The sequence below is a fragment of the Sphaeramia orbicularis genome, chromosome 7 (assembly GCF_902148855.1).
Source record: "Sphaeramia orbicularis chromosome 7, fSphaOr1.1, whole genome shotgun sequence".
Taxonomy (NCBI): domain Eukaryota; kingdom Metazoa; phylum Chordata; class Actinopteri; order Kurtiformes; family Apogonidae; genus Sphaeramia; species Sphaeramia orbicularis.
In genome coordinates this window covers 19566253-19578215 of record NC_043963.1, presented here as the reverse complement: position 1 = coordinate 19578215, position 11963 = coordinate 19566253, and the positions used below count along the sequence as shown (strand labels likewise).

Genomic DNA, 11963 nt, shown 5'->3' with positions numbered 1-11963 from the left:
CACAACAGGCACACAAGGATGGCTTTTTCGAGGCTTAGGAGATTGTTGAGAGATCGGGCCACTTTTTTATCGCTCAATGGTCACCCAATAATCTCCGTGCAATGTAAAGGGGCCCTTAGAGTTTTAACTCTAAAAAAGCCTAATGATCTTTTTCGTTAATAGCTAATTGCTTTGGTATAACTCAGAATGAGGTCTTGAAAGTACTGCTGTGTATTTTTCTGAGGTTGGTAAATGATAATATAGACTTTTGGCATGAAATACCAGACCAGAAAGGAGTAGAGGCTGCAGAGCACTGCCAGAGCATTCAGAGTCTGGATGTGTTTTCCGCTGTAAACAAAGAAGATGGTGGCAAAAACGACCCAGGTGAGAATCAGCAGGAGCAGACAGAAGGTTATCGATTTGGCCTCATTGTAGTTTTTAGGAAGGTCTTTGCCCATGTAGGAGAAAATAAAGCAAAGTAAGCACAACAATGAAAGAAACAGAAGAGAAAAAGAGGACATCTTTAGACTCACATCACAGTCAAGCACGAGTTTATCAGAGTACCAGGATGTTATACTGTAAGCCTTTGGAGGTGCAAAAGAATACACAAAAACAATTAGAAGTAACTGAATAAGAAATACCGCAGTAATGAACAACCATTGTCCATTATATTTGATCCACAAACTGTGGATTCCAGGGTATTTGGCGGCTATTTTGAAGATGAAAACAATCTGAAAAGATCGCACAACAAAACAAGCCACGCAGACGGTGTAAAACAGAAGAAACGGCACATACCTCAAGACACAAAAAGAATCAGTTGGCTCACCAAAATAGAAGAACACACTAATGCTACACAGAATGAGGCAAGTTAAAATGAGGAAACACATCGGTCCTCCAGCTGATTTGACAACTGGTGTGTTGTAGTTGATGGCAAAGAGCACAGACACAGCTACTGTGAATCCAACGAAGGCCCAGGTCCCAATCATGACGAATATAGCTGCTGTTTCTGTGAAATGGACGTACTCCTCAACTTGACGATTACATTTTGTGCTTCCTTCTGAAGACCATTCTGTCTTATCGTTACATTTGATGCAAAGGTATGGATCCACTGTAATTCGCACACACACACACACACACACACATAGAAAGGTGGTGAAAAACAGTAACGATTAGGGATGGGAATCTTTTACTATCTCACAATTCGATTTGATTACAATTTTTGGGGCTACAAAACGATTTTCGATTCAAAACGATTTGATTCATAATGATTTCTGCTTCAATCTCTTGAGGACTTGCAGCTGACGTCACTGGTCTTGTGATTGTTGTTTACACCGCCATATTGGTAGGCACGCTATCTGGATCCAGAAAATCAGAACTGTTGCTTTATATCGTGTTTTCCTTTGGACTCGTGTTTGCGTGTTTTGTTATTTGCAAATATGTCTGCTTGTGATAAAGGCACCATAGATGAGTTTCAATGTTTACTAACAACAGTGATGCACGGGCAACTCAGAGACAAAAACACAAGTGCCAGCTACCAGCTGGCTCACATCAGCCACGTACACCTCCAGGCTCTCCCCCGGAACTCGTGAACGAGCCGATATGTTAGCTCTAAAATGGTCCATTAACTGTCTCTGTCCAAAAGCCGATCCCATCTTCTCTTTCATGGCCGCATAATTTGACTTGACCACATGGGGAAGGCTGTCCCATAGTAGAAAAGCAGACTTGCAAAGACGGGTGGGGAGTATTCCCACCAGCTCCCCACTGAACTCAGCGGTGTCTCCCGCTGTAGCTCCGACTGCCACTTCCAGCATAGGCATAGGGAGCAGGTAGATCCACAATCACTCTCTCTCTATAGGGTGATAGGCCAGGGGAAGCCCTCCTGGTTGGTTTAAAGGGGTCTTCATTACCGTACCACATGATGACAATTCTTTTTTTTCCACGCCGCTAAGCGTAACAGGCACGCAGGCTAACTATACTGAGAAGCTACACTAACCACGGTAATAACTACAAACAGCGGTTGGCAGAACAGAACCACCGCTGCCACCAATGGAACCAAGTGGTCTTTCTGCCTAACTTATATTTGGTGAAAGCTAAGTAATAAACGGCACACAGGAGTTTAGTAGGTCCATCATTTAACACGTACGATCCAAGGAAAGCTTGCCTACCAATATGACATCATACACAGAAAACCATGTGATCATGTGACGTTTGTGCGAAACCTCAATAGGTGTGCAAAGGATCTTCATGATCTACTCCAGTCTGATTTGCAAACAGAATGACAAATGCAGACATTAAAATGTATATTTCATATGTATTAAGTTTTAAACATTTATCCATGCTTGGCAGGGAGTTTGGTGAGGCACAGCAGTGTGCGTTGCTTTTCCGCTGGTGTCTGACTCTGCACCATGTCCTCAAACTCTGGGTGATGCAGCTGACAGACTGATCTCATGAAATCCTGTTGTATGTGACGCCAGTTTATTGCATGTAACGTGCTATACGTAAGCATTTTCATCTTACTTAACGCCATTTGATGGCGTGTCAGTGCGCTGGCCGCTAATTGCTAATGGCGCTGATTGCTAACCCTAACTGCTAATTGTGCTAATCGCTAACCGCTAACTGTACATCTTCCATTAGTTTCCTTTTTGTTTTGGTGCTTACCAAACCAGTTCCAGAACCGGCTGCGTGATGACGTCAGGACGTCCTGCGTACAAAATGGAGACTGACTGGCAGTGGATTTGTTTTATTTTTTTAAATGGATTTTGGGACATTTTAAATCGATTCTGAATCATAGTAAATGAGAATCGCGATTTGTATATGAATCGATTTTTAGGCACACCCCTAGTAACCATTTATAGCTTTAGATAAAATTTTGAATCCTTTTTGCACAAAACAAGGTGTATGTGGTTCCTTAACCCATAAAGACCCAGTGCTACTTTTGTGTCCCTTTCCAAGTTAATTTTTATCTATATGTAGCTTTTAAGTGAATTATTACCATTTATCATAATATTGTCCTCTGTATTTTGGATTTTTTTTTGTCATTGAAAATCAGGTATTTTTCTCAGAGATTACATTTCAGGGTTATTCCAAAAAAGAGAAAACTTGACAGAAAGGGACTTTTTCTGTATAATCTATCATTAACAGAACATAAACCCAGTGTCTCCATCCACTGTCATTGATCCAACTCCATGGATTTTACTGGTGAATCAATGTTGTAGAAGATGAAAGTGTTTCCACATTCACTACGAAGCCTCATAGAACAGCTAACTAGCACTTATGACGAAATCTTTTCTGTCTTAGGGACCAAGAATTGGTAATATTTTCTTACTTTTGGAAAAATGTTGTTTGTTATTAGCAAAATTTACTTAAAATATGAAAAAGTAATTAGTTACCATGAAGGAAAATGGTTTTTGACACCATTTTACTATTAAATTTTTTAGATAACCTTAGAGATTAAATGTGCTAAATCTTACATTCTTTAACCTTTGTATGGTGTTTGGGTCTGTGGGACCTGTTTAAATGTTTTAGTAAATGAAAAATGATGAGTAATTATTTTTAAATGACTTTTTTCCTCTCATATCTTGATTATATTACATTTTATTAAAAAAAACAAACTAAAAACGAGTAGCACCACTTTAATTCATAAATGCGATCTAGCAAAGGCAAAAGGCAAATATTAAACACATATGCTTTTAATGTTGCTTGTAATTGGGATGAAGTAAACATCTGTTGAGTATTTTAACATAAAATTGTTTGATTATGTTGAATTAAAAACCCACAAATGCAGCAGGACCACCACACCCACAAACACTGACTGAATAACAAAAATCTGAACACCACACAAGGTTTAAACAGATGAATTGGGGGAAAAATTAAAAAAGGGCTGGTAAACTGATGTTTTTTCAGTGTAGATAATAATATCTTATTACATACACAGTATATATATATATATATATATATATATATATATATATATATATATATATATGTACATTTATACAATAGATTTATAAATATTCCACTGGAAAGAACTTGAAGAGTGAGTGTTTTATAGACAGTGTTTTGAAGTAGAACTGTAGCTATGAGACAAACATTCCTTTTTCTCATTAATTCTCACAATTTCATATTTTGACCCATGACTGTATTTTGGAAACTACAGCCAACCAGCATTTTTGACTTAATTTTTTCTGTATTAGTGATTGAAACCTGTTAAAGTTTAACTCCTCCTTATTCTGGAGGCATTTTACTTGTAAACCAGAGTTATTACTGTTGCATTATACAGTTTGATTAGTTTTCCCCTGTAAGTCACTTTGGAAAAAAGCATCTGCCAAATGCATAAACATATGGGGTGTATTGTCATCTGGGAAGTAACTAAGTCTTTGTTTGGGTGGAATCTGCAACTTCTGTGACTAAATATCACACATAGAATATTCAGCCACTACCAAACAGGAATATGAAAATAGTCTGGTTGAGCTGGTTTTACTGGTTTTCTAATTTACCTGTGGTGTTGACATACGTTCCCTCTGGACAGATTTCACATTTGAAACAGCATTTATGGGGCCCATCTGTTTTTTTTTTGTATCCTTCATCACACGGTATAGAACACAGTGAAGATGGCGCCTGTGAAGGAAAACCATCCATTCGAAAATCAAATTCAAGAAAGATAAAACAGTGGAGAGTTGAGGCATAAATAGAAACTTTATTCGTAGGTTTTTGTGAAATAAATCTGAAAATACTATAACGAACCAGCACCTCTTTATTTCTTGCCTTTCAACTTTCCTAAACGCAAAGATGACTTAAAATACTCAGTATTAGACTTGGGAAAACAAGTAAAAGTAAAAGTCTTGATTTACTGCCACATTCTTTTAAATAAGCAAAAAAAAATACTTACAGGTTTATTTTCATACCACTGGATTTTGCTGTCGTTGACGAAGAAGTCGAACAGTGGATCAAATTTATAAAAGCCAACTTCCTCTGCATCACCACTTTGGTTCCAGAAAACAATTGAAAAATATCCGGATAGGGGGTCTCCGTTGTCATCAAACTGAATACTGTGGTTTAAAAGGGTGAATTTGGACTCCTTCAGTTCTTTCAGGATCTGATGCAGACACACAATATTCAGATTAGCATCATTTACTTGTTCACAGGATCAGGATCAACTTTATTGTCCCATACAGGAAATTTATATTGGACAACAGTGCTATTCACACTCGGACACATACAATAACAAAACGCATTGAGTCACAAAACCCTAAGGGAGTGATATTTAGCTTTTTTAAATGGAATTCTGCATGTTAAAACATTTCCCTGTGGTCTACATAAATTGTAAACACTAAGCTTGGGTCTGAATAAGATAATTTTCACTCGTTCCATTGGCAGATTTTTTTTTTTGCTGGAGTTAAGCAAGAAAAAAAATCTTGAATTCAGCAAAAAAAAATCTTCCAATGGAACAAGTGAAAATTATCCTGGTAAGATTTCTTGAAATAAGACTTTCAAGATCTATTGTCTAAAAATAAGTTCTTATTTTTCACTGAAAAGTTACTCTTTAGGTGATTATGTCTTATGTCTGGGCCGCATGTTTGAGACCCCTGGTTTACATTTGCTTTGGATTCAGACTCCAGTTTCACAAAGTCTTAAATCAGCTGCATACTCACCACATGTGGGTACGGTGTAATATTTCGATTACATTCGCCACTTCCACACTGCAGCGTGTTGTGCAGGGCGTGAGCGATGGCATAAATGGCCGAATAAACCGCAAAAGAGAAAGATGACTCCGCATTGGTGATGTTTTCTGGTCTGAGGCCGCTGCAGTTGCAAACCTGATTACAAAGCTTCTGTTGTTCCTCATTGTTGTTGTCACTTTGGCCTTTTGATGAATAGATAAAGTCCTTAAAACCAGGTATGGTTATTTTTGGTTCAGAAACCCCGAGTACAGTTCCTATATTTTTGATTCCTTTCAGCTTGGGAAGCCTCTTGTTTAAGGCCCAGGCGTCCACTGCTATCCACACCTTGTTTGTGACATTCTGTTCTATTGCTGACATGATGAGCGCCTCAGCCGTCCATTCAGGAGCATAAACAATAATGATATTTATCTGCTGCGTCTCTAACTGTTTGAAGATGGGGGTGTAATTCGTTTTTTCATCCAGCCCTCTGGTATATGCCAGGCAGATGTCTGTATCTTCAATCATCTCCATGAACACATCCCGGCCGTCGTTGCCATAATCATCATTAATGTTAAGGAAAGCAACCCATCGCCAGTTAAAGTGCACTAACATCTTATATATACTCTCTATGACGTCTTTATTGGGGTGCATCGTTCGTAGAAAAGAAGGGAAATTCTGTTTTCTTGAAAAAATAGAACTAGATGCTCCATAACTGACCTGTAAATAGAGATGATTAGATTTTTAGATTAGATTTCGTGATTTATTCTGAACATGAAATGAAATTTAACATACATGTGAACAAACAAAACATAAATAATACTACAAATATCAACAATCATAACAATCTTAGACAGAAGAACAGCACATTTACATGCTCGAAAAAAGCGGTGGGAAGAAATGCAATTTATTTAATCCCACCCCCTCTCCATAAAATATTATTAATAATATATATCTCCCTCTTCCTTTTTCTCTTTTATATTTACCTCCACTTGGAGGTATTGTGATCACTTTGCGTTGTGCGTTTGCGTGTTTGTTTGTTTGTTTGTTTGTTAGCAAGATAGCTCAAAAAGTTATGAACAGATGTTCATGAAATTTTCAGGAAATGTTGATACTGGCACAAGGAAGAAATTATTAAATTTTGGTGGTGATCGGGGAGGGGTCTTGGCGGAGGTCTGTGCTCTCAGAGGGCTTTTCTTGTTATATATCTATTCTATCGAAGCGATTAGCTACCATAATGTAAATTAAAATGCATTTGAAGAAATGCTTTTTCATTTTAAAAATATGGCTGTATTATTTGAGTCATAAATAAAATTATTAATAAATTTTCCAATCTGCATTCTTACATCAATATCTATGGTATTGTACTGCCAAAAACAGTGCTTTTAGGCATTCCTTGTTTTCTTTTCTGTCTGTTCTAGTCACATGATACATACAGGAGTTACTACTTGATTACATAACCATTGTTTTGATGACTTTTGATGGTCTAATATTTTTTTCCGTGATTGTAGATGGGAGTACAGAGACATAAATTCAACTTCCAGATTTCGGTTTGGGGAAGAACATCAAAGAGACCAGAGATGTCTCACACCTGTGGCCATAAATTTTACACAACAAAAGAACCTGAAAAGTGAATGTATTGTAATGTACAGACACTGTTTTGAGGTAGATCTGTAGCTCTAAGACAAATATTCCTTTAAAAAAACACATTCTCTCATTAAGTCTCAGATTTTCGTATTTTGACCCAGGACTGTATCTTAGAAATTGCAACAAACTAGCACTATTACTGACTCAAAATTGGCAAAGTTTAACTCCGTTTATTCTGGATCATTTTACTTGTAGAGCAGAGTAGTTCAAGGTCCCTTAAATGTGTGATATTTTGCTTTTTTAAAATGAAATTATGCATTTCAAAACATTTCCCTGTGGTCTACATAAACTGTACATGCTATTCTTGGGTCTGAATTCTTCATTAATGAAACCCTACAGGTCCATCAAATTAAGCAGGAATTAAAACAGGCTGTAAAATAGGTTGAACAGGTTGGAAAGAATAACCTTTCCTGTAAATTTGAAGATGGATTTTTTTGTGCAACACGGGGAGGGATGGGTGAAATATGTGAAGCCTTTGAGATCATAGTTTGCTGAGATGACTGCATGAATATGAACCCAAAATCCTCCGAAGGAAATATGTTTTCGTGTTTTTATTTACCTTTACATTGATTCTTTTCTTTGAGATCCTGTATGCCAAGACGATGATGTGAGCAACTGTAAATGTTTTTTTGTTTGTTTGTTTTTTTACGCCCACTCTCTGGATGTGTATAGTTTGTGCATTTGTCTGATTTTTCAATGTGTGAGAAAAATCTAAATTCTTTCAATAAAAAGAGAATTAAATAAATAAATAAATAAATCAGGTGTTAGAAATCCACTCAATTTTTGCCAAAATGAATATAAAGACAGCTTTGCAGCACCTGGAGGGTTCAAATTCAAACTTCATGAACTATTAGGGTCCAAATACTCAAATAAATGAACCAAAGACTAATAAAAGTGGGTTTAGCTAAATATGACCCCTTTAAATGAAAAGATGGTTTTTATATTTCTAAAAACAAACAAACAAAAAAAAGTAAATTTACCATGGGAATGAGATCCATCATGAATAGCGGCGCCACGGTCCGTGACCCTTGACTTGTGAAAGTACCAACCACTGCGATCACTTCAGACATTGTGGACAGATTGTCGTACGGTCGGACTGAGCTGTTGACTGAGATGAGGCTGAAAATACCCGGGAAACTGTGCGAGTCAGAGCAGTGGTCAAATATGTCGTAGCCAAGAGAAACATTTGGCAGGAGGTCGGTGGAGTTATTGATTTCCTCTACTGCGAATCTCATCACCTGAAACCTCCGATAACTCGACAGCAGAAATTCTTGGCTGTGAAAAAATAAAGGTCAGTAAGAGTGTATTTTTGTCATTTCTAGTCCAAATATCTCATCACATTTAAAATAAGACATAATCTTCTGAAGAGTAACTTTTCAGTGAGACATAAGAACTTATTTTTAGACCATAGATCGGTAACACTTTATAATAAGTACACACTATAAAACATTAGTTAAGCATTAATAAATACTGAATTTATCATTTATAAAGGATATTTCTGACATGAATAATCATCAGTATATGGTTTATAAGCACAGTTATAAATGTTTTACTCATCATTAATAAGTACATTAGTTAGGCATTAATAAATACTTAATTTATGATTTATAAAGCATATTTCTGACATGAATACTCAGTAGTATATGGTTTATAAGCCCAGTTATAAATGTTTTGCTCATCATTAATAAGCTCATCTACAATATGCTTATTGATTGTATTTCCATTCTTTATAAATTATGGATTCAGCATTTAAAAATTTAGTATTGCATCACTTACAAATCAGTTATGACACGCATTTATGCTTGCACATACAGTATTCAGACATGTACTAATGGTTAGTGAATATGTTTGTAGGTATTTTATGAGTTAGTATTTTATACTAACTCACACATTTCTTTTTCAATAGATGTCCTATAAACAGTTCTTAATACAGGAATCCATTATTTCAGGTAGTTATAAAGCACTTACTACTCATTAATTAAGTATATGGTGTGAGCTCATCTAAAGTGTGCACTATCTATGCCATCTAAAGCATTTACAAATGAGATTTAAAGGTTGGCAATGCCTAAAGACTCAAAAGTTTCAGTTATTCTAACAAAGGACATACACAGCACATGGGATGAAACGGCATTAATATTTATCATAACTTCTCATAAGGGTAAACATGGCTCAATAAAAACTCGCCAACACCAACAGCAGATCACAGAGGTTTCAAGTACTAAATACAAAAAGTACTAAGTAAATACTTAAAAAAAAATATTTTTCATTATCAAAAAATAAAGTCAGAAAATCTGTCAGTGTCATAATTCAATATAATTCTAAACCTCAATCGGACAAATATAATGATAACAAAAATAGCTCATAATAGTTGAATTTCAGAGCTGATATCTATCCATTTTCCATGGTTTTCTTGATAATATAGCATTGTACTGACAAAAACAGTGCTTTTAGGCATTCCATGTTTTCTTTTCTGTCTGTTTTAGTCACATGATACACACAGGAGTTACTACCTGATTACATAACCATTGTTTTGATGACTTTTGATGGTCTAATAATTTTTTCTGCGACTGTACTTCTATTAACCCTTTAACCCCTGATATGTCTGTGTCGAGCGTTCTGAACGTATGATTTATTTTACATACTCCTAAACATGCAACCATTAGTTCAATAGGACAAATTTGAAAACATGCTAAGAGGATAAACCTTGTTTTTTTATAGACATCTGAGCATGCTCAGTATACGCCCTGCTGCCTGTGGAATGGGGGGTAAAACACAGAGTAATGAGTGAGACTGACTCATTATAAAAATATAGATGGTTTGGGCTTTTTTTTTTTTTTTTTTTTTTTTTTTTTTTTTTACACCATTTTCCTTGTGGGTTTTTTTTTGTTTTTGTTTTTTGATTTTTTACTGTGTTTTAGTAAGTTTTGACCGTGTAACTGCTTATTGGAGTTCAACCAGGTGTCAAAAAGCAGCTGAACTAATTCAGAAAAAAAACAGCCCCTAAACAAAAACTACTGGGCTAAAATTCAAGTATTTGTTCTAGTTCAGTGTGTTCCAGTTCACACTTCATGTTCAACATCCTACATCTCTTACTGACGTACATTCTGAGGGCATTATTTAGTAAAAACCTGTCAAACTTCTATTCCTCTCTTTGTCTTTTTCTGTTATTCCACTCTATTTTGACCCTAAAACCCACAGTAAAACAAAACCACTGAAGAAAAGGAACATGAGCACATACTTACAGCAGCTTTTATGACACTGAAACAGATGCAGATTTACAGCAGTACGTACAATAATGTCTCAGGGGTTAAAGGTTAACTCCAAGTTTCAGTAGAATCAATGCTAAAAAATATAACCAATTCATCATTATTTGCTGTTTTTTTTTTTTTTTTTTTTTTTTTTTTTTTGTTAACCTAACTGTACTCACCTGGAGCATTCAATAGCTTCTGGTCTCCCATAAGAAACACGGTTACCATCATGATGAACATTAAAAAGTCCTCCCACCATATAATCTCCTTTCAGATGGAACTCAGAGGGCAGGACGGTGTATCCAGTCACTGTTTGCAAAAGACACTCCAGCAGACACAGGAGCGCCAGTGAACATTTCATTTTTGTTGTTTATGTCAACCAAGTCTAAAGTAAAAAGCTTCTGTCTGTAAAATTTGAAAAGACACATGAGACCAAGAACCCAGACATCCTTCCTTACAGCCTGAAGTGTCACAAATGCATCTGCGGCTGGATGGACATTTACAAATGAATATGCAAAACTGCTGCTGCACTGATACTTGGTGACGTATACACACGGTAAAAAAATCTAGTTAAGAGAATGGAAACAAAGTTCCATGTAGATTTTTAACTACACATACCTGTCCAACTTTAACATAATTTAATATACACACTTACATTTCACTATTAAATAAGTTCAAACATTTGACAAGATTTAGATAAGTACCTCTTTATTCAGGTTTTTAATTTACTAAAGCTTTAGGTTAACATTTTTTTTTAAAAACATTTTTATACATTGTAATTAGCTTTCCAATTTCATTCTCCTCCATAATAAGTGTTTTGCTTGTCTTTTATGTATTTGTGAATTTGCTCTCCACTGTCACAAAAATACAAATATTTTACATTAAATACAGTAAAAATAAGTACATTTTGTGTAAAAATATTTTTAAAGTGTATAAATGAATGTAATACACTGAAATGAAATTCCAAATTGAAATCGATTTTCTTTTCTTAAATAAAACCTATACTGATCAGAGTATCAGTAGAAGCTTATATTTATCAAATAGTTAAAACAAATGAGGTCAAATATAAATATAAATATAAATAATAATATAATAATATAATAATAATATAAATATAAATATTTCTTACTGTTTGATAATTAAAGTCTACATATTATTGTGGTTTTTCCTATTGTAATTGCCTAACGTTTAATCTATATATTATTTCAATGTTTACGTTGGCTAAATATTTGTTAAATCTTACCTTGTGATTTTTTGACAGTCAATTCAGATCAGTCTGACTTTTTACAGCTCAAAGAATGTGACAAATTAAAGGAAAAATGGGGGTAAATGAAGGAAAAAAAAAACAAAAAAAAATGTGCACTACATGGTGTGACTGAGTAAGAAACTGAGAGATCCAGTGACCTGGGTTCAAATAGTTTCAAACTGTGGC

At 35.3% G+C, this 11963-nt stretch overlaps 1 protein-coding gene across 1 annotated transcript; it reads right to left on the bottom strand.

Moving 5' to 3' along the window:
- Positions 1 to 10892, bottom strand: LOC115421897 (taste receptor type 1 member 2-like). The gene is made up of 6 exons (XM_030137897.1): positions 10711 to 10892; positions 8264 to 8558; positions 5631 to 6356; positions 4868 to 5074; positions 4476 to 4596; positions 1 to 1087 (listed from the first exon to the last, which is right to left on the bottom strand). The coding sequence occupies exons 1-6, from the start codon at positions 10890 to 10892 to the stop codon at positions 156 to 158; spliced, it is 2463 nt and encodes an 820-aa protein (XP_029993757.1). The 3' UTR covers positions 1 to 155.
- Between the last annotated feature and the right edge of the window lie 1071 nt (positions 10893 to 11963).

What these genes read in the sequence shown, in the direction of transcription:
- LOC115421897 (XM_030137897.1), bottom strand. Translation starts at nt 10,892, where the DNA reads ATGAAATGTTCACTGGCGCTCCTGTGTCTGCTGGAGTGTCTTTTGCAA. An exon ending in GAAGCTATTGAATGCTCCAG is followed by an intron (nt 8,559 to 10,710) that starts GTGAGTACAGTT and finishes ATTTTTTCACAG; the next exon opens with CCAAGAATTTCTGCTGTCGA. An exon ending in TGATGGATCTCATTCCCATG is followed by an intron (nt 6,357 to 8,263) that starts GTAAATTTACTT and finishes CTCTATTTACAG; the next exon opens with GTCAGTTATGGAGCATCTAG.